The sequence below is a fragment of the Panulirus ornatus genome, chromosome 23, assembly GCF_036320965.1.
Source record: "Panulirus ornatus isolate Po-2019 chromosome 23, ASM3632096v1, whole genome shotgun sequence".
NCBI classification, from domain to species: Eukaryota; Metazoa; Arthropoda; class Malacostraca; order Decapoda; family Palinuridae; genus Panulirus; species Panulirus ornatus.
In genome coordinates, this window is record NC_092246.1 from 6481414 (window position 1) to 6504171 (window position 22758).

At 48.8% G+C, this 22758-nt stretch overlaps 1 protein-coding gene across 4 annotated transcripts in view; it reads left to right on the top strand.

Moving 5' to 3' along the window:
• LOC139756751 (RNA-binding protein 38-like) overlaps positions 1-22758 on the top strand; it is a 163744-nt gene that overhangs the window by 104328 nt on the left and 36658 nt on the right. For 2 of the 4 annotated variants that reach the window (XM_071676500.1, XM_071676499.1), the window contains exons 3-4: positions 1282-1333; positions 9583-9663. In XM_071676500.1, coding sequence (XP_071532601.1) covers positions 1282-1333; positions 9583-9663 — 133 coding nt within the window. The remainder of the gene's footprint in view (positions 1-1281; positions 1334-9582; positions 9664-22758) is intronic. The other 2 variants (XM_071676502.1, XM_071676501.1) reach the window with 1 other exon arrangement.

Consider the following 22758-nt stretch of genomic DNA (forward strand, 5'->3'; position numbering starts at 1 on the left):
GTCCAGTACAAGGGAGACTTGATAGCTTTGGTCCACAGGTAAAACTTGACTTAAAACAAAGTTTAAACTTAAAACTTGACTTAAAACTTAAAACTGTGGGACCAACAGAGTCCCGGAGGAAAGAAGGAAGGAAGGAAGGAAGGAAGGAAGGAAGGCTGGTATGTTAACCAGACCCGGCGACCAACTGTTAGATAAGAGGTTTAGACAAACACCATCATAGATTTAACTGACCGCCCGTGCCGTTAACGAGGTCCACCACCGGTGCCAACTGCCGGGTGCCATTAGGAGATGCCAGGGGCCGCGAGGGAATGTGGCTCTCTATGCCTGTTTGTGCCTCGTGTGGGCGACAGCGGTGCCAAGAGTGCCACCATCCCCCCAGCACCGTGCCAACACCAGGGGCATGAATGTTCTCCAGCTGATGTGGGAGGGGGGGAGGGGACACCCCATGTGGATGGGGGTAAGTTTGTCAGCTGATGCTAGAGGGGCTGGGATGGTAGTCAGCTGATTCTAGAGGGGCTGGGATGGTCGTCAGCTGAGGCTTGAGGGGCTGGGATGGTAGTCAGCTGATTCTAGAGGGGCTGGGATGGTAGTCAGCTGATTCTAGAGGGGCTGGGATGGTAGTCAGCTGAGGCTTGAGGGGCTGGGATGGTCGTCAGCTGAGGCTTACGGGGCTGGGATGGTAGTCAGCTGAGGCTTGAGGGGCTGGGATGGTCGTCAGCTGAGGCTTGAGGGGCTGGGATGGTCGTCAACTGATGTTAGAGGGGCTGGGATGGTAGTCAGCTGATGCTAGAGAGGCTGGGATGGTAGAGGAGTTGGGATGGTAGTCAGCTGATGCGTTTGTCGAAAGTGAAGTGATTTTACTTTTATCGAGCGTTTAGTGAAGATGTTTATCAAGGGTGTAGTGAAGATGTGTTTGATGGCGTATCCCTCCATAGTGAATATGTTGGTGAGTGATAGTGTACAGGGAGATGTGCTGCATTCCCTCGCCAGTGTTGGCGCCTCTTGTCGTGTCAGTGTCAGGATGCCAGCATCTTCTGTGATCTCCGTGTGTCTCTTAGTATGAAATTCTAGTTAACTATACGTCCAGTTCTACCTTGTTTTGAAAAGTCTCCCTAATGACCCGTTCACCAGTGAACCTCTTTTTCAGGCCTACCTAACATTCCCGTGGTCAGTGTTCCACTGTACCACGCACTGCACCGCTGCTGACACTATAAACATTAATCTGAAGATGTTTACTCTTAATGTTTGGAGTTCATTGAGTAATGTTTCCTTATGTTACAGGCATTCCCCTCACGGGCATGAGGTATCCTGCAATGCTCCCTGCCCAGTATGGGTGAGTACAGCCTAATATTATTATTATTATTATTATTATTATTATTATTATTATTATTATTATTATTATTATTATTATTATGATCATCATCATCACCATCATCATCATCATCATCATCATCATCGTCATAATTCATTTTTCGTGCAATGAAAATGATTTGTTGGTTGTGATGTAAGCGTGACTTATGCTGGAGATAATGTAACATGACCAGCAGGCGGAGGCTTGCTTATCACCGTAAGTACAATTGAGATGATATCTAATGTTGCAGGTGCACAGTTATGCGTCTGACATTATGAGTAATACCTACCTAATCATACACACGGGTACATTACATCAACGCTTATGGTTAGAGTTCTCAGCTCTGTGTTGTCGTCTGTATACGTGTGTCTCGTCAGGGCAAAGGTAGTTTAGGACCTAGTGGCTATGGAGGGGTTGGTGGTGGCCTCAAGCTGAGCCATGTGTATATCTAGTGCTACTACTGCTGGGGTGACGAAGCTTCACCTTACGCGTTCATGAGGTTGGGACCTTATGATTAGTGTCCATGTTGCCCTACCCTCACTCTCGAGTACTTGACTCCCTGTGCACGATGGTACGATCTTTGTGCAACGATGGTACGATCTTTGTGCAACGATGGTACGATCTTTGTGCGCGATGGTACGATCTTTGTGCACGATGGGACGATCTTTGTGCAACGATGGTACGATCTTTGTGCACGATGGTACGATCTTTGTGCACGATGGTACGATCTTTGTGCACGATGGTACGATCTTTGTGCACGATGGTACGATCTTTGTGCAACGATGGTACGATCTTTGTGCACGATGGTACGATCTTTGTGCAACGATGGTACTATCTTTGTGCAACGATGGTACGATCTTTGTGCGCGATGGTACGATCTTTGTGCACGATGGTACGATCTTTGTGCAACGATGGTACGATCTTTGTGCGCGATGGTACGATCTTTGTGCACGATGGTACGATCTTTGTGCAACGATGGTACTATCTTTGTGCGCGATGGTACGATCTTTGTGCAACGATGGTACGATCTTTGTGCAACGATTGTACGATCTTTGTGCGCGATGGTACGATCTTTGTGCACGATGGTACGATCTTTGTGCAACGATGGTACGATCTTTGTGCACGATGGTACGATCTTTGTGCAACGATGGTACGATCTTTGTGCGCGATGGTACGATCTTTGTGCGCGATGGTACGATCTTTGTGCGCGATGGTACGATCTTTGTGCGCGATGGTACGATCTTTGTGCACGATGGTACGATCTTTGTGCAACGATGGTACGAACCTTGAGCTCGACAGTACGATCCTTGGGTATGATAAGCTCGACGGTGCGACCCCCCTGGATAGGATGGGTTGCCCTTTGAAGTGGCCTACAAGTGCCAGGACAAAGGTCAGGCCATCATATAAGCCAAGGGTCGTATACCGTCGTGATCAAGGCCCAGGGGTAAGGTAAGCTTTGCAGTTAACGCCGTGTTAATCGCCCATACAATAATTAACACCTTTCAGGCTTTAGACTCGTTAGTGTCGCACTTTACTGAGTGTGTGTGTCAGACCCGTGATGGGTTGGCAGTCCAGGTGTGGTGGTGGTGGGGGACGTGTGGGTGGCAGGCGCTGGGGGGTCGAGCGATGCAGTGGGGTGAGGCAGTGAGGGAGTGGTGGCAGGCGCTGGGGGTCGCGCGATGCAGTGGGGTGAGGCAGTGAGGGAGTAGTGGGATATCCCTGCTTGGCGTGGAATGTCGTATGGACGTCGGTGGAGCAGTGGACGATCCTTCATTTGGCTCACACCACCTGACGCACTCTGCATCCACACCCCACCCTCCACCCCCCCTTACTTTGTCACCTTGGCAACACATGACATCTTCATACGTACGTGTGTGTGTGTGTGTGTTTGTGTGTGTGTGTGTGTGTGTGTGTGTGTGTGTGTGTGTGTGTGTGTGTGTGTGTGTGTGTGTATGTATAATTACCCATTTCTCCTGAACGAGGAAGGAGTTTTGCACCCGTTAGGCCCCCATTTCCTGAACCATCACTTCTGTCCCACAAAATCTCACAACTCGTACATGCTGACTGCAATGACTCTATCCTCTTTCAGTGTCTTCTCATCCTCCACTATATACTATATAAGTCCTTTACATCCTACATGACAAACATCCTCTTTATTCTCATGTCATGGTCTGGGGGTCACTCGTTCCCTCCATCTTTCAAAGAGCTGTTCTGTGTCTAAGTCATCAGTCTGGTTTAGAAACTTGGAAGTGTTATGATCAGGTCGCCCCTCACTCTTCCCTCCTTTATAGTGGGCAAATGTAAGACTATTCCTGTAACCCGGCTGTCAGTAATTCTGGTACCATCTTTATTGTCCTTCTTTACACCTTTTGTATTAGGTATTTACGCCTCTCCAGGTGTGGTGACCAGACATAAGAAATATAATCTAGGTTCAGGTCGTGTGGTGTATGTGTCCAGCTTGCTAACTATTTTTCTGATCCATAAACCCTCTTCTTGTATTTGACAGTTGACAGGTTGTCTCCTTAACTAGTCTTTTACTGAGGTACTCTGGCACTAGTTTGGGAATGATGAGTCCTACACTCACTAGTGTCTCGTCCTCAGTGTATTCCGTCGGGTCTGAATTTCATCAGCCGCGTGGCAGACCATCTTTGGAGTCATGTCGGGGTCCCCTTGTAACTCGATGCAGTCCTCCGCACTCTTTACTTCCCCTCACGACCTTGCGTCGTTCTGCAAAACTCATTCCAGTGGGAATCCATGCATTAGGGCAAGTCGTTGAGAGAGAGAGAGAGAGAGAGAGAGAGAGAGAGAGAGAGAGAGAGAGAGAGAGAGAGAGAGAGAGAGAGAATGAATCATCGATCTGGAAACACGGCCCTGCGGCACTCCACTGCAGACCTCCGCCCCTTCGGGAAAGTCTCCTCTGGCGAACCAGCCACCTTTGTTCCTTCCTGTGTGACCCCAACCTCTTGATCAGCTTCCCACACGGCCACGGTGCCCACATACCCACTGCCAAGTCAGATACAAAGGATCCATCCGCCCAGCCTTCTCTCATGCCAGAGAGCTTACTCTCTCGTGGAAATCCAAGAGGTTCGCTGAACTTGAGCTCCTCTCCATGTCTCTCACTCAGGTAATGTCTCCCGTGTAGGAAGTCGGCCATTGGCTTTCTGATGATGGTCTTTTCCAGGACCTAACAGACCACGGTGGTCCGGGGGTGAGGGCTGGTCTGTAGGTGTTGGCCTCTTCCCGGCCTCCGTCCTTATAGTCAGGTGGCACACGTGACCATCTGCCATCCCTCGGCACTTGGCCTCTTCCCCCCCAGCCACACCTGGAACAGTATTTCACGTGTGTCTGCGCACGTCTTCAGCGCATACGGTGTGTGTGTGTATGTGTGTGTGTGTGTGTGTGTGTGTGTGTGTGTGCGTGTGCGTGCGTGTGTGCGTGAACATTTGAAGCGTTAACCTTGGAGAAATATTCACAACTTTCTGATCGTTTTTGCAAGACGTAACTCAGTGATACGTGAAGATTTAAATACCCTGCCCTTGGGTTAAAGCTAATCTCCCCCCACCCCACCCCAACCCCATCCCTCCCTCCCTTCCCCTCCCCCACCTCTCTCTCTCTCTCTCTCTCTCTCTCTCTCTCTCTCTCTCTCTCTCTCTCTCTCTCTCTCTCTCTCTCTCTCTCTCTATCCCCGTCGACTTAATAAGTTGTATAATAACCTTCATAGTAATTGATGATAAACATAGATGACGCGGTTGACATACTGAGAAGGAGAGAGAGAGAGAGAGAGAGAGAGAGAGAGAGAGAGAGAGAGAGAGAGAGAGAGAGAGAGAGAGAGAGAGAGACTTTGAAAAAAAAAAAGGCAAAAATAAGGAAACTGAAAGCAGTAAGATGTAGAGGAAAACAGGAGGTGCGACCACCAGAGATGTTCGACGTTATTTCCCAAGACGTGTGTGTGTGTGTGTGTGTGTGTGTGTGTGTGTGTGTGTGTGTGTGTGTGTATGTGTTTGGCGCGAGTGAGTAGCGAAGGAGGGGCGGCTGGGTGGCGGAGTACTACCAGTGAGAGTGGGGGGGAGTATAGGGTCATCTGGTGGTGTCGGACGGGTAGACCTGAGGAAGTTGGGGTGGCTGACTCTACTGCCAATGAGAGGGAGGGGTTCTGGCAGTAGTAGTAGTACCGGCCCCTCCCACAACCTTCCCCCTTTCTGTTAGACCTTCCTCTTTATCAGTTCACTATACCGACATTCGTGGTCTCTCTCTCTACTCACCTCTCCCCAGTGGAACACCCTCTGTCTAAGTGTCTCTCCTAATCTCTTCCTTCTGTCTGAGACACAGTTGTCTAATGATGTTCTCACTTGTCCCTTTTTTCATATCCAACCATAACCTCCACTCACGATTCCGGTTCAGAGGTGCTGTTTCTGCTTAGTCCAACATCAACACACCTGTTGCACGCCTCAAGGACCTTGAGTCCCCAAACTTCGATGTTATGTGGCTCAGGGTCTGTCTTCCTACTTCCACACTTTTCCTCTGTTTCGCCTACTGCTCTCCTAATTCTACAAATTTGGTATCTTTCTTCGACTATCTAAACACCTGCCATGAGACGTGACATCATCATCTCACCCGCAAGCCGAGATCCTCTACCTCGGGGATTTCAACGTTCACCATAGGGAATGGTTGCATTCCTCCCATACGGATGGTAGAGGGATTGAAGCCCTCACCTTCTCCATTCTCAATGATTTACAGCAAATCGTCTCCCACTCTACCCATATTCCTGACCGTTGTGACCATTCTCCTAGTATTCTGGATTCGTTTTTCACCTCTAGTCCATCCCGCTGGGAATACACAGTCTCGCCCTTAATTGGTTCATCTGATCCCACTCTCATGAATGTATCTATTTTAACGGCACCTCCCCCTCCAGCAGCTCCTTCTAAGTGTAAATACTGGCACCTGAACAAGGCTGACTGGAATAACTTACGTAACTTCTTTTCTGACTTTCCTTGAGTAAATTACTCTCTTTTGTGTGGTGGTGCTTCTGTCTCCGCCCAACGCATAGCAGAGGTTGTTCTAGCGGGAATGGATGCATTCATCCCCTCATCCTCCAAGACGACCTCTTCATCCAATCCATGGTTCAACCGCTCCTATTTTGAGGCCATTCAGACAAGGGATCAAACATATCGGGTTTGGAAAAACTCTCCTTCCTCTGACTCCCATTCAGCTTTTATCACAGCCCGTAACCGCCGCAAGAACGTTATCTGCGAGGCGAAGCGTTCCTTTATCCAATGGAAGCGCAATAACCTCTCCTCGTCATCCACTGATGGGTCTTTCTGGTCTTTAGCTAAGGGCATCTCTAACACCTTATGTCGCTCTACCTTTCCCTCACTTTTCCTATCAGACGGTACTATAGCTGTCTCTCCCATTGACAAAGCAACTCTCTTTGGTTCCCGTTTCTCCTCTAATTCCACCTTGGATGACCCTAACATTCCTTCAACCCCAGATGCTCCTCTTACTACTCCTGTGCCTCTTCCCGTAATCTCTTTTCGGACTGTTCGAAAAACGCTTCTCTCTCTGGACACAAGCAAGGCTTATTCTGGTCCTAATGGCATCCACCCCCTTGTACTGAAAGAGTGTGTATCTGAACTTGCACCTGTGCTTGCTCGTCTATTCCATTTCTGTTTAAAAACCGAAACTTTTCCTTCTCGTTGTAAACATGAAAGAATACGTCCCATCCCTGAGTAGGATGACCCCCTACACTTTTTCTTCATTTTTTTCAATGATTTCCTTTCTTCCACAAATAATCCTGTGCGCTCATACGCTGACGACTCAACACTGCATTCATCCACATCCTTCGAATCTGCTTCTTCTCTCACTCGATCTGCACCACGTTTTGACACAACTTCCTCAGTAGACTCAGACTTGGACAGGATGTCTCAGAGGGGTATACAAAATCTTTAGTTTGATACCTCCAAGACCCATCTCTCTATCGAAAACTCCTCAACTCTCGTCTCTCCTTTGACGGTTCTATAATTCCACCTCTTGACTCAGTAAACATACTTGGTATTACTGTAACATCCACTCTCTCTCTCTTGGAAACCCCGCATTACAGGAATAATTAAGTCTGCCTATAAAGAAACTGGGTGTCCTATTTGGGTGTCGAAACTACTTCTCTTCTGAACATTTGCTCTTTTTATACAAGGGCTTCGTTCATCCTTGTATGGGGTACTGCTCTCACATCTGGGGTGGTTCTAGCTTTGCATCCTTACTTGACAGAGTTGAGTCGAGAGCTGTCCGCCTTATAATCTGTCCTAGGCTAACTTCCTAACTTGACCCCCTTGCCTTGCGCTTTAATGTTAGTTCACTTCCCTTTTCTCTATGTATTACTTTGGTTTTTGCTCCCGAGAACTGACTGCTTGTGTGCCCCCACCACTACCTAGACCACGCAATGCACGGCAAGCTACTGCGTCACACAATTGTTGTGTGGCCATCGGCAACTCAAAGGTGGGCCGTTTTGACAACTGTTTCTTTCCCTACACGTCGAAGCTTTGGAACTCTCTACCTTCTCATGTCTTTCCCTTTAACTATGACCTAGCACATTTCAAAGAACAGGTTTTTCACTTCCTCCAAAATCCGTAAATATTTTTCCTTGTCTTTCCTTTTTCCGTTTCATAATTCTCTTCATATTTCAATTCAGGCCTGGTCTTGATGTGGCCCTGTATGTCCCTGACTGGAACCTTCAACATAGAAAGAAATAACAATATGGGAGGGTAGACCTGGTGAAGGTGGAGCTCTAGGTGGTATTGGAAGGGTAGACCTAGGGAAGATGGGACAGTAGATGGTGTGGGACGGTAAACCTGGGGAAAGTAGGACAGTAGATAGTGTGGGAGGCTGGACCTGGGGAAGGTGGGACAGTAGATGGTGTTGGGAGGGTAGACCTGGGGAAAGTGGGACAGAAGATGGTGTTGGAAGGGTAGACCTGGGGAAAGTGGGACAGTAGATAGTGTTGGGAGGGTAGACCTTGGGGAAGTGGGACAGTAGATGGTGTGGGACGGTAGACCTGGGGAAAGTGGGACAGTACATGGTGTGGGACGGTAAACCTAGGGAAGATGGGATAGTAGATGGTGTGGGACGGTAAACCTGGGGAAGATGGGATAGTAGATGGTATTGGAAGGGTAGACCTGGGGAAGGTGGGACAGTATATGGTGGTGGGAGGGTAGAGGGGATGATGGGGGCTGCTGTAGTGTGTGAGGCGGGGATGGTGGGGGCTGCTGTAGTGTGTGAGGCGGGGATGGTGGGGGCTGCTGTAGTGTGTGAAGCGGGGATGGTGGGGGCTGCTGTAGTGTGTGAGGCGGGGATAATGGGGGCTGCTGTAGTGTGTGAGGCGGGGATGGTGGGGGCTGCTGTAGTGTGTGAGCCGGGGATGGTGGGGGCTGCTATAGCGTGTGAGGCGGGGATGGTGGGGGCTGCTGTAGTGAGTGAGGCGGGGATGGTGGGGGCTGCTGTAGTGTGTGAGACCAGGATGGTGGGGCTGCTGTAGTTTGAGGCGGGGATAATGGGGGCTGCTGTAGTGATTGAGGCTGCGATGGTGGAGGCTGCTGTAGTGTGTGAGGCGGGGTTGTTGGGGGCTGCTGTAGTGTGTGAGGCGGGGTTGGTGGGGGCTGCTGTAGTGAGTGAGGCGGGGATGGTGGGGGCTGCTATAGCGTGTGAGGCTGCGATGGTGGGGGCTGCTGTAGTGTGTGAGGCGGGGTTGGTGGGGGCTGCTGTAGCACTGTATCAGTCATGCTAGTTAAGCATATCTTAAAATGTGATGTCATCAAGCTTTGTCTGTTGAGGTATATACATAGGTGGAGTAGCGTGGTATACATAGGTGGAGTGACGTAGTATGCATAGATTGAGTGCCATACCACATGCACTGCTGATACATTGGTCAGCTCTGTAGTGTACCATACACACACCACCACCCCCGTGTTGGCACGACATGTCTGGGGTTACTTCGAGAATTCACGTCTGGAAGGAACGTTGTGGTAAGTATATTTTGGATTTGATGCCAGGCAGTGTGATACTTCGCCAGCCATTTGCCCATTGTTTACAATCTTGTACACCACCAGAGTTCACAGGAAAAGGAATGTTTTGCTCACTGTCTGAAATACTATACTTGTGGCTCGAGGAATTTCTTTTATTTTGTAATAGCTTATGAAATGCAGAGACCAAAGATAGATTACTAAGTTGTATATTCTGGCCAGCGGATTAGACAACTGGCAGCAGACCGGCTGGCGGCGCACACTGTTGCCGGACGTACGACGGGCGACCATCTCTGGCAACTCGTGAGTGTTATTTCCTTCCTTTTTATCTTTAAGGGATAACTTCTCTCTAGACCTTGATCACCGGTGATGTAGCTAACCTTATCCCACTGCTTTCTTCGTGTCAGCAGTGGTCAAAGCTTCATCAGTTAACCGTCATATTGAAGTGAGACTCGTACACTTTGTGAGTTGAAGGTCTGACTCTAGAATGTTCATTAAATGATATATAAGTTGGTTACCGTCCATCACGTCCCTCCACCAGTTGACGGTGTTCAGCTTGTGTGCACCTAGGAACCATCAGACAGAACAACTTAACTAAGAATTCTGATTAATGAATTGTCCAAGATATAGATTTTCAAGAGACTTTTCCTTATATATATATATATATATATATATATATATATATATATATATATATATATATATATATATATATATAATGCACAAGACCGGGTTATAATGATGGGTGACTTGAATGCGAAGGTGAGTAATGTGGCAGTTGAGGGAATAATTGGTGTACATAGGGTGTTTAGTGTTGCTAGATGGAAAATGGTGAAGAGCTTGTGGATTTCAGTGCTGAAAAAAGACTGGTGGTTGGGAATACCTGGTTTAAAAAGAGAGATATACGTAAGTATACGTATGTGAATAGGAGAGATGGTCAAAGGCCATTATTGGAGTACGTGTTAATGGATAGGCGCGTGAAAGAGAGATTTTTGGATGTTAATCTGCTAAGAGGGACAGCTGGAGGGATGTCTTGTGGAGGCGAAGGTGAAAATTTGTCGAGGTTTTCAAAAAAGAAGAGAGAATGTTGGGGAGAAGAGAGTGGTGAGAGTAAGTGAGCTTAGAAAGGAGACTTGTGTAAGAAAGTACCAGGAGAGATTGAGTGAAGAATGGCAAAAGGTGAGAGCAGATGAAGTGAGGAGAGTAAGTAAGGAATGGGATGTATGTATGGAAGCAGTGATGGCATGTGCAAAAGATGCATGTGGCGTGAGAAAGGTGGGAGGTGGGCAGATTAGAAAGGGTAGTGAGTGGTGGGATGAAGTAGTAAAGTTGTTAGTGAAATAGAAAAAAGAGGCGTTTGGACGATACTTGCAGGGAAGTAATGCAAATGGCTTGGAGATGTATAAAAGAAAGCGGCAGGAGTTCAAGAGAAATGTGCAAGGGTTGAAAAAGAGGACAAATGAGAGTTGGGGTGAGAGTATCATTAAATTTTAGGGAGAATAAAAAGATGTTTTGGAAGGAGGAAAATAACGTGCGTAAGACAAGTGAACAAATGGGAACATCAGTGAAGGGGGCAATTGGGGAGGTGATCACAGGTATTGATGAAGTGAGGAGATGGAGTGATTATTTTCAAGGTTTGTTAAATGTGTTTGATGATAGAGTGGCAGATATAGGGTGTTTTGGTCGGGGTGGTGTGCGAAGCGAGAGGGCCAGGGAGAATGGTTTGGTAAAGAGAGAATAAGAGCAAGGTTATTAGGTTCAGTAGGGTTGAGGGACAAGTTAATTGGGAGGTACGTTTGAATGGAGAAAAACTGGAGGAAGTGAAGTGTTTTAGATATCTGGGAGTGGATTTAGCGGTAGATGGAACCATGGAAGTGGAAGTGAGTCACAGGTTGGGGGAGGGGGCGAAGGTTCTGGGAGCGTTGAAGGTGTGGAAGGCCAGAACATTATCTCGGAGAGCAAAATTGGGTGTGTTTGAAGGAATAGTGGTTCCAACAATGTTATATGGTTGCGAGGCATGGGCTATAGATAGGCGCTACATCTCTGACGCCGGAAACAGCGATACAGTATCATAATGATGATGATGATAATGATAATAATAATAATAATGATAAATTTTTTTTTGTTCATACATATTTGCCATTTCCCGCGTTAGCGAGGCAACGTTAAGACCAGAGGGAACATCCTCTCTTCTGGAAAATTGAAAAAATATATATATATATATATATATATATATATATATATATATATATATATATATATATATATATATATATATATAGACTCTGAGGTTTGTAACAAATGTGAATTCACCGTGACAATTATCCAATTTGTTAAGTGTGTCACTTGCCTACCCGCCATTTTGTGCACACCTGGCCGGGCGTATCCCACAGCTCACAGACCTGGCTCAAAGCCTGCACACGGCGGCCACCACTGTGGAAGATGTGGTACGTGCACACGGCGGCCACCACTGTGGAAGGTGTGGTACGTGCACACGGCGGCCACCACTGTGGAAGGTGTGGCTCGTGCACACAGTGGTGAACCGCTCGTCTGGCCTCGTGCACCTTGAATTGGTCTTGTGTTCTGTGGCGTCTCGAATATATCTCTTTCTTTCTTTGAAAACAAAGACAAATTGTTTGAGGACACTTGAAGAAATCTAGTTTTTGTTTGTTTGTTGGCTTGTGGGTCAGGGGTCAGTGTCGCTGGTAATGATGGATTTGTAGAACCTGGGGTAGGGGTAGAACCTGGGGTAGAGGTAGAACATGGGGTAGAGGTAGAACATGGGGTAGAGGAGAGTGGCATGTGGGCCTCCTTTCTACTTTGCGACCAAGATTGAGGTGGAGGTCTTGTATATCTTGGGAGGTCAGGGCTGGTGACGCTGGCGGAGAAGGGAGGGGAGATCTATCTGTTGTGAGGTGGTTAGGAGGGACGTGGATGGTGTTGCCAGACAGGGAGGGACGTGGATGGTGTTGTCAGACAGGGAGGGACGTGTCCCCTATTCTCACACGAGGAGGGAGCCGGATTCTCTTCTTAAGACCGTGGCGAGGGTGTCCAGGGTGACGGTTGGGGGGCAATAATCGCGTTGGTGCCCCTGGCAATGTAGTCGGTATTTACGGTTGGTCATGTGTTGACTTTGTGTGTGGTGGGTGACCGGAGTGTCGGATGACGGAGGGGGTGACGGAGGGGGTGACGGAAGGGAAGTGGGTCCTCCTGCAGGGGGGTGACGGAAGGGAAGTGGGTCCTCCTGCAGGGAGGTGACGGAGGGGAAGTGGGTCCTCCTGCAGGGGGGTGACGGAAGGGAAGTGGGTCCTCCTGCAGGGAGGTGACGGAGGGGAAGTGGGTCCTCCTGCAGGGGGTGACGGAGGGGAAGTGGGTCCTCCTGCAGGGGGTGACGGAGGGGAAGTGGGTCCTCCTCCTGCTGCAGGCTGGGGTGGGTGGGTGGAAGATGCTGCTCTGCTGTAAGATGATAGTCATGCTGATGATGATGACCATGCGTAGCTTAACTTGGTTTTGGCTGCTGTAATGTGTGAGGCGGGGATGGTGGGGGCTGCTGTAGTGTGTGAGGCGGGGATGGTGGGGGCTGCTGTTAGCGTAGTGTGCAGCCTGTCCTTAATATCTCTCCTACTGTTGGTGTGTGGTGGTCGGGTGATGGTGGCAGTGGTATGTGGTGGTGGTGGTGGCAGTGATGGTGGTGTGGTAGTGATGGTGGTGGGGATGTGTGGCGTGGTGGTCGTAGTATAGTGATGGTGGTGGTGATGTGTGGTGGTAGTGGTGGTGGTAGTGATGGTAGTGGTGGTGATGTGTGGTGGTGGTGTGGTAGTGGTGGTGGTAGTGGTGGCAGTGATGGTGGTGGTACTGTGAGAGGATCGTGCCTGGCCCGTGGTGGCCAGGATCACCATCGCTGCGCCAGTCACGCCCTCTCATACCAGGCGCCCGACCTGAGTCACTAGGTCGCTGGATCTCTCTCTCTCTCTCTCTCTCTCTCTCTCTCTCTCTCTCTCTCTCTCTCTCTCTCTCTCTCTCTCTCTCTCTCTCTCTATCTCTCTCTCTCTCTCTCTCTCTCTCTCTCTCTCTCTCTCTCTCTATGTCATCAATCCCCACAGCACTGCCTTACACTCCCGCCCGAGAAGTCCGCCCGGAGCCAATGTGAGAGAGAGAGAGAGAGAGAGAGAGAGAGAGAGAGAGAGAGAGAGAGAGAGAGAGAGAGAGAGAGAGAAAGAGACAGACAGAGAGAGAGTCTCCCAGCCAGCGCCCCGGCCGGGGAATATTAGCAAAGATCTGTGATGAGTCTTCAGTTGTTGGGGTCTGTCCAAAGATCGTGTGGCTGATCTTTGCTTCTGTCTCACGGCTTCGAATACTCTATGTTATTAACGCCATATATATATATATATATATATATATATATATATATATATATATATATATATATATATATATATATATATATATATATATATATATATATATCATCCCTGGGGATAGGGGAGAAAGAATACTGCCCACGTATTCCCTACATGTCGTTGAAGGCGACTAAAAGGGGTGGGAGCTGGGGGCTGGAAACCTCCCCTCCTGTTTTACCTTTCCAAAAAGAACAGAGGAGGCAGCCTAGTGAGGAGTCTTCCCTCTAAGGCTCGGTCATCTGTTCTTGAACGCTACGTCGCTAACGCGGGAAATGGCGAATATATATATATATATATATATATATATATATATATATATATATATATATATATATATATATATATATATATATATATATATATATATATATATGAACCCTAGCCTGAGCCAGGTGCCCATTTTATCGACTAACCCCAAGGGGTGGATGAACAGCTGGGTTGACTGTGGGTCCGACTGCCGCAAGTCTGAGCGGCCCTCACGAATGCGTCACGGGGCAGGAACGCCAACCACTACACCACGCAGGGTCATAGCTAGCGTCCTATCTTGGTTGATATATATATATATATAAACCATGGATGTTATCTGTGTTTGCCTATGAGCAATACCAATTTTTGTGGGAAAACTCGTGATAATGTTGATGAATGTAGACGCCTCTGTTTCAGGTCACTTGATTCTAACATATGGAGTAGGTACAGTGGCAGGAAATGTACTGTAACGGGAAATATAGGATGATATTGGTAGTGCTGGAGACACGAGTGTACTATATAGTCTATCATACAGTTACCATCAACTGTACTATCCTGCTTAGCAATACACCTGTTACTTGATAACAGTAATTCTATATATATCTATTCTGATTAAATATCATTTGCATACAATTGTACCTCTAAGATATGATATTTCCTTGGCGCGTTTGTTGTACCTGTCCTCAAAAGAGATGCTAGGATGGATTCTACGAACCTGTTAAGACGAGAGAGAGCTAAACCAGTCATGGCCCCCCTCTCGCCACGTCATCTATAATACCCTCCCACGTTGAAGACCGCTCTCTCGTAACAACGTACCTCCGCGCCTGGGCGACGGCTGCGTCGTTAGCAAGTGTCGTAAGATTATTATGCGCAGCTCTGCTGCTGACGCTCTTCAAGACCTGACCTGAAGTATTGGGAACCACTTGGAGACATAGAGGCTGGACGCACCCTGGACCGCAGACGTGAGGCACACCACACCTACAGTGGCGCAGTAGACGTGTTCACCAAATTTACACTTACGGATAGCTTTCTTGTGTGGCACTGGAATGGCGCTGTGTGAGAGAGAGAGAGAGAGAGCCGGGGGGGGGAACGGGGAAAAGGGGGGTTTTTTTAAAAATTTTTAAACTTTTGTTTTGGGGTTTAATTTGGGGAAAAGGGAAAAAAAAATTTTTCCCCGGGGTTTTAAAAGATTTTTGGGAAAAAGGGTTGGGAGGAAAAAAGGGGGGAAAAGGTGGCCGGCCCCCCCCGGGGTTTTCCCAAATTTGTATTGGGAAAAAACTGGGGGAAACCTTTTTTTTAAAGGGGGGGAAAAACTTTAACTTTGTAGGGTTTTTTGGGGGGGTTTTATTGTTCCAAAAGGGGGGGGGGGGGGGGGGGGGGGGGGGGCGGGGGGGGTCCCCCCCCTTTCCCGGGGGGGGAACCCGGGGGGGGGAAGGGGTTCGGGGGAAATGGGGTTTGGGGGAGGGTAAGGGGGGAAGGGGGATTGGGGAAAGGGGAAAGGGGGCCCCGGGGCCCCCCCCGGGGTTTTGGGGGAAAAAAAAAGGGGGGGGGAGGGGGGGGGGGGGAAAGGGGGGGCCCCAAAAACCCCAGCCCGGCCCCGGGTTTAAAAAAACCCGGGAGCGGGGGGGGAAAAGGGGGGGGGGCCCAAAAAAAGGGGGGGGTTTTTTTCTTGGGGGGGTTTTTCCGACAACCATTTTTTTTGAACGGAAAAATTAAATTTAGCCCCGTTCGGCTTGCCTTTGGGGGGCCCGGAAAATTTGGGAACGGATTTTTTGGTTTTCCGGTTACCCCTTATAGTTTTATTTTTTAAAACGGGCCCGTGAATCCTTTTTTAGTTTTAATTTTCAAAAAAATTTTTTGAAAAGGGAAAAGGGGGTATTTTTTTGGGGGGGGCCCCAAAAAGGCGGGGGTTTCCCCTAAGGGAAAGGGGAATTTTTCCCCCCTTCCCCAAAAAATTTTAAACCGTTTTTGGTTTCCCAAAAAGGGGGGGGGGGGGTTTTCCCGGGGGAAATTTTTTTTTTTTGGGGTGTTTTAAAACCCTTTTTAAAAACAGGGTTTTTTAACGGGGTTTAGAAAAGGTTTGGGTTTGTGGGATGGGGGGGGGTTTTTTTTAATTTTTTGGGGCAGAAATCGTGGTTTTGGGGGGAAAAAAGGGGGGAAAAACAAGGGGGTCCCAAACACCCGGGGGAAAAAAAAGGGAAAAAAGGGGGTTTTTTTTAAAGTTTTTTAAAATTTTGTTTAAAATTTTTTAAAGGGGCAAAATTTAAATTTTAAAATTATTATTAAAATTTAAAAAATTTAAAAATTATTTTTTTAATATATTATTATTATTATATATTTTTTTAATATTTTTTTTATTATTATTATTATTTAAAATTATATTATATATATTTTTTTTTATTATTTTTAATTTTTTTAAATTTTAAAATTTTTTATAATTATTTTATTTTTTTTTTAAAATTTTATATATTTATTTATATATATTTTATTTTTTTTTATTTTTTTAAAAATTTATTAATTTTATTAAAAAATTTTATTTTTTAAATATTTAATTATTTTTATTTTATATAGTATTAGTTTATGTTGTTTATATTTTTTTTTTTTATGTATGTATGATTTTAAGTATTGATGATGAGTTGTGTTAACACTTGTGTTTCCATCGCGACTGTGGCCGTGTGGTTGGTTGGTTGGTGGCCAGAGCCAGTGTTGCTGTTGGGGGTTAGTGTCGTGCTGTTGTCTGTTGTTGGCAACGCTTTGGAGGGTGGCGGTGTGGTTGCTTGTGCTTGTCTGCTTGCACCAGGGACCAAGCCCTGCTTGTCTGCTTTTCACCAGGGCCAGCCCCCCCTTTTCCACCAGGGAATGGGTTTTCCCCCACCCGGGCCCCATTACCCCCGAATGTACCACATGCCAACATTCCACCAGAATTTTACCACACGCCAACATTACCCCCCAAATGTACCCCACGCCAAAATTACCACCAAAAAAGTACCACCGGCCAAATTACCACCAGGAAAATACCACACGGCCAACATTACCACCAGAATGTACCACACTGCCGACATTACCATCAGAATGTACCACACTGCCAACATTACCACCAGTGGGTAGGTACATTACACAGTCGGGTCTGAGCCTTCCAACAGTCAACGGATCATGCCCGTGGACCACGCGGGCCCTGAACGAGGTCAAAAAGATATATACAGGATAATTATCTGTGGTCCCCCTCACCTGTTGTTATCTGCTGATGACTCTGTTCTGGTGTGTATTGTGTAGGCATGGATACCAGTGTGTGTACATGTCTATACTGAAGCGTGTGTGTGTGTGTGTGTGTGTGTGTGTGTGTGTGTGTGTCTACGTCTTTTTATGTGTGTGTGTGTATCCATCGCGATCCCCGTTTGTGTACAGTTCAGGGAGAACGATTGGTGTGTGTGTATGTGTGTGTGTGTGTGTGTGTGTGTGTGTGTGTGTGTGTGTGTGTGTGTGTGTGTGTGTGTGTCTCCCCTGGCTACAGGAGACAGCCATCCAGAGAGACCCTGACCAGTCGACCATCTTGGTTGCAAGTCTCAGGAGACGGCCATCCAGATTTCACTGCTATTCTTTATTTTGGCACTGGACAGTGCATGTTTACACATCACTGGCTCTGTATCCACACTTGCAGTGTGTGTGTGTGTGTGTGTGTGTGTGTGTGTGTGTGTGTGTGTGTGTGTGTGTAAATATTCCAGTTTTTAACATAATTTAGAAGTGGTTTTTTTTTTGGTGTTAATATAAGAGCGAACCTCATAATCTCCGATCCTTAATATTGTTTGCTTCGTCTTATAGGTTTAAGCGTGGTAGACATACCGTCTGCAGATCCAGCCCGCAGCGCAGTACATACCCCTGAATATAGCGATATGGTGGTGACAGTGGCATACACCGTAATTACAGAGTCAGAGCAGTGGGCCACTTTACACGTACTTAAACCCGCACGTGTAGGGTTGAGTGGCGGGGAGAGGTAAATGGTCGGTTGTTGTGATTGCTGGGGCGCGTGTGCGCTCACGTCGCCCCATTGGTCGCGCGGGCCCCGGGCGGCGCACTGGTTGGCTCCGGGCTCGTCCCCACACCAATCAATTCCGCTCTCTCATTGGCGGGTGAGCGGCGCGGGGATGCTTTCGTTAGATTTTATGATTATTATTAGTCCTTGTCTACAGCTCCTTGCTTTATGGATGCTGCCGTTCGAACCAGGGTATATATATATATATATATATATATATATATATATATATATATATATATATATATATATATGGGCTGGAATACATGCGATCAGGTAAATAGAACGCAACGTATCCCTGTTTGTGTACATGATTGTGAGTCATTAGCGGGTGCGCTACGCGCGTCGTGCCATGGGTTTACTCAAGACTTCAGTTACTCTTTATCAACTGGTGTGGGGACATGGCACCACCACCCTGTGCTTCCATCCCTCTTCCTCTTCTCCATTCCTTCCCTTCACCATGTCATCAACGTACAAGCCTCCCTGAAGCTAGTGTTGTCATTTTACTCTCCCTGCTGCTGCTCTGAGTGCCTCTCCTCTTTCTCCCAGTGGTGATGGAACCTTATTTCTTGTCCATTTCTTCTTCCTCATCCTGTCAATGTCATTACTCTGGGTCTCTGAGTTCTGTATCACCTTCTCCTACCATTTCTTGCTGTGCTTTGCCCACTTTCTTCTTTCCCCCCTTTCTTGTGCCTCACTTCCTACCTCCCTCCCTGGGTCCTCCTCCGTCACGTATATATTTCATCGTCCTCAGTTCGATGTGTGTGTGTTGGTCCTCCCTCATACCCTAGCTACAGAAGACCTCCACATTGCTGTCCTTTGCATTCCTGTAGGTCAGTGCCCTGTGGTATGATCCTGGGGGAGGCTTATGTTGTGGGTAGGTATAGTGGTGGGGAGGGGGGTTGTGATGATGGTGGGTGGAGGGGTGATGATTGTGGGAAACAAGCACGATAGTTGTGGTGGTGGTAATGGTGTTGATGATGGCTGTTGGAGGTGGTGGTGGTGAGTGATGGAGGTGGTGAATGATATACCAGTTGTAGTGTCTTAGTGTCCTCTCTCAATCAGAACAGTACACATCACAGATCGCAAGAACACTTTGTGGCAACAAAAGACATTAATTTTTTTTTTCTATCATGGAGGTGGTAGAATTCTTTGGCTTTACAGGAAAAAATTGTTACCTCGTTGTTGCGAAGTTGTTGATCCACCGTCGCACTTCGCTGTGTCCTCCCGCATTGGATGGTTGTTAAACGGCTCTGGTTGTAGGTGGTTCTGAAGACGAGTGCAGGCAGGACAAACTCGCATCAGACTTTACTGTCGCCGCAAGAGCACCTCGTGATGGTGTCATGATGTGTGCGAGTGTGAATACCTGACCCACTTTCTTGAATGCGTACGTCTGTGTGTGTGTGTGTGTGTGTGTGTGTGTGTGTGTGTGTGTGTGTGTGTGTGTGTGTGTGTGTGTGTGTGAAGGCCACACTGGTTCGCACACAGGTTATGTGTTTGTTTCGTAACTAGAAAGATGCCCTCCCACATTTATAAGCAGGTCGGAGAAATGCCATGTCTCATGGCAGTGTGTTGGATGACCTCAGACATTCGCTAGCGGTGAGCAAGGGAGCATAGAAGGGTGAGGTTGGGGGGAGATGATGGACGGGGTGGCATGTCTATCACCCTAAGTGGGGAGTTTAGAGGGGGAGAGATGGGTCATTGGTGACGTGGAAAATAACTGTGCGTGGAGTAAAACATCACCAACCATCCATATTATTATCTCCACCCCCCCATCACCACGTCTATCTCCACCAACACCGCCACCAGTGTCACCACCATCAACCCCACCTTCAGTATCACCACCAATGAGGGAGGGAGGGAGGGAGGAGTCATATAGCCGGTCACAGTGAGTCGTGGAGTTCACTCCTGATCAAGGTTGACCCCCTGAACCAGGTTGTCCCCCCTCGTGTCGCAAGGCGGCCTTGCCTGCCGTCGGTGTCTGCTCTCGCAGGGAGTGACGTGTGGTGGTGGTGGCTACAGATGCTGTTGCAACATGTGTCGTCACACTCACGCACACACGTGCCCGCAGGTGCAACCCCACACCACACACACACACACCACACACTCTGGATAACTCTGGAGGTATGAGTGGTGTGTGTGTGTGTGTGTGTGTGTGTGTGTGTGTGTGTGTGTGTGTGTGTGTATGTGTGTTTCCGCGGATTACCAATTACAGGGGACAGCCATCCAGCCCCACACCACTCTGCCATCTCAGGTAACATATTCATGTGCACTTCGAGTCCTGCGTATGTGAAGTGCTCCATCCACCGTTGAATCTCTTTTGTTGATGCTGAAACACCGGAGATAAGACTTCAGTGTTGGTCACTTCAGGCGGCTGATGAAGTTCACTCGCACCAGATTCAGGCTAGTGAAGGTTGGTTTCAGGAAAGTGACATCCGGCGCCTGGTATGGTGTGGCAGGAAGCGGATGAGACGAAATGTTGGTGTGGGAGGGAATGACAAGTTGATGGTGTCTCAATACACGAAGGCATACGGAGGCTCATAGTCGCATAGCCACCTCCTCTCATGGCCTTCTCTCTCTCTCTCTCTCTCTCTCTCTCTCTCTCTCTCTCTCTCTCTCTCTCTCTCTCTCTCTCTCTCTCTCTCTCTCTCTCTCTCTCTCTCTCTCTCTACATCAAAGGCTCCAGTCACCGACAGAAGTCCACTTCATGGCCTGGCTTTGAATGGAATATAGAGAGAGAATTATGAAAGGGAAAAAAAAAGAAGAGACAAGGAGGAAAGTGCGTACGACTTTTTAGGAGGAGGGTGAAATAGTTGAATTTCTCAAGGATAAAGTCGCACACGCTGCACAGATGTTCTTCATGAACTAACTTGTTCATCAGCGTCTTTCTCCTGCGTACCACAGACTTGGCCCGGTTCGTTAGGGAAGTTAAGGGAGGCCAGTGTGTACAGGTGTGCTCATTAGATGTTCCGTAAGCCAGGTGTGTGTGGGGTGTGTGTGTGTGTGTGTGTGTGTTAAGTGGGCCAGGTAAAAAGTTGGCGGTGGGTCAATGTGTTGAGCCTAGGGTTGAACTGGACACATACCTGGCCCCCTCCTCAGGGAACACTGGTATTGTCCAGAGGAACAATCGGTGTGTGGACAGGAGAGTAATGGTTGGTTATTGATCATCAGGCAACACCAATCACTGCCCCCCCCCCCCCCACACACACACACACTCACCACCACCATGATGGTGAGTCAATGTGTATTTGGTTGGAGGGAGTGGTGAAGGGAGAGGCTTGGGTCTCGGTTGGGAGGGGTGGACCAGGGGAGCTTGTTACATGTAGTTTGTGGTGGGGGGGAAGGGGTAGGTTAAGGTGGGTCGTGCACCTAGCAAGTTCCAACTACCTCCCTTCACCCCTCAACAACAACTGTCGCTCCTCCTACAACTACCCCTTCCCCCTGTAACTACCCCCTCCGCTTCCAGCTACCCCCTTCCCCTTGTAACTACCCCCTCCGCTTCCAGCTACCCCCTTCCCCCTGTAACTACCCCCTCCGCTTCCAGCTACCCCCTTCCCCTTGTAACTACCCCCTCCGCTTCCAGCTACCCCCTTCCCCTTGTAACTACCCCCTCCGCTTCCAGCTACCCCCTTCCCCTTACAACTACCCCTCCCTTAGCAGCTACCCCCTCCCCGTACAAATACCCCCTCCTCTTACAACTAAACTCTCCCATTTTACCCCATTCCCATACAGTTACCCTTCCCCCTACTGCAACCTCCCCTTCCCCCTACAGCAACCCCTCCCCCTATACCCAGCAAGCGGGGGAATAATGACATCATCAAGCATAGCCACAGGTCAGGTGTGGGGAGGGAGGCAACTGCTCCTCCCCCACCCAAGGCTCATCTCTTACCCCCGGAGGTGGGTGTGGGGCTGGGGACGTGGGAGGAGCAGGGTTCTCATGGGGACGGCCGTGCCAGGGGCCTGGCTGGGGAGGAGGCAGGGTTCTCATGGGGACGGCCGTGCCAGGGGCCTGGCTGGGGAGACAGGGTTCTCATGGGGACGGCCGTGCCAGGGGCCTGGCTGAGGAGGAGCCAGGGTTCTCATGGGGACGGCCGTGCCAGGGGCCTGGCTGGGGAGGAGCCAGGGTTCTCATGGGGACAGCCGTGCCAGGGGCCTCGCTAGGGAGGAGGCAGGGTTCTCATGGAAGGGTGTTGAGGGCCGTCTGTGGGGCCAGGGCTGGGAGTAGACCCACAACCAGAGAGGCAGGGTGTTGAGGGCCGTCTGGTGGGGTGGGTGGAGGGCTGGGGTCACTGTCCGTGGGGCAGGGTAGTGAGGGCTGTCTGGTTGGGTGGGTGGAGGGCTGGGGTCACTGTCCGTGGGGCAGGGTAGTGAGGGCCGTCTGGTGGGGCGGGTGGAGGGCTAGGGTCACTGTCCGTGAGGTAGGGTAGTGAGGGCCGTCTGGTGGGGCGGGTGGAGGGCTGGGGTCACTGTCCGTGAGGTAGGGTAGTGAGGGCAGTGCCCCCGTAGCCAGGTGAGAGATGCGACAGAGGCAATGTTTGGTCATTGTATGGCACCGCTGTGCTCACTTGCAACATGGTCGCTTCTGTCATGACCAATTTCTCACTATATGTGAGTCGTTGAAGTATTGTGGAGTGGAACCATGGGAGACGTGGTCTGCACCAGTACCATGGGAGAGGTGGTCTGCACCAGTACCATGGGAGAGGTGGTCTGCACCAGAACCAT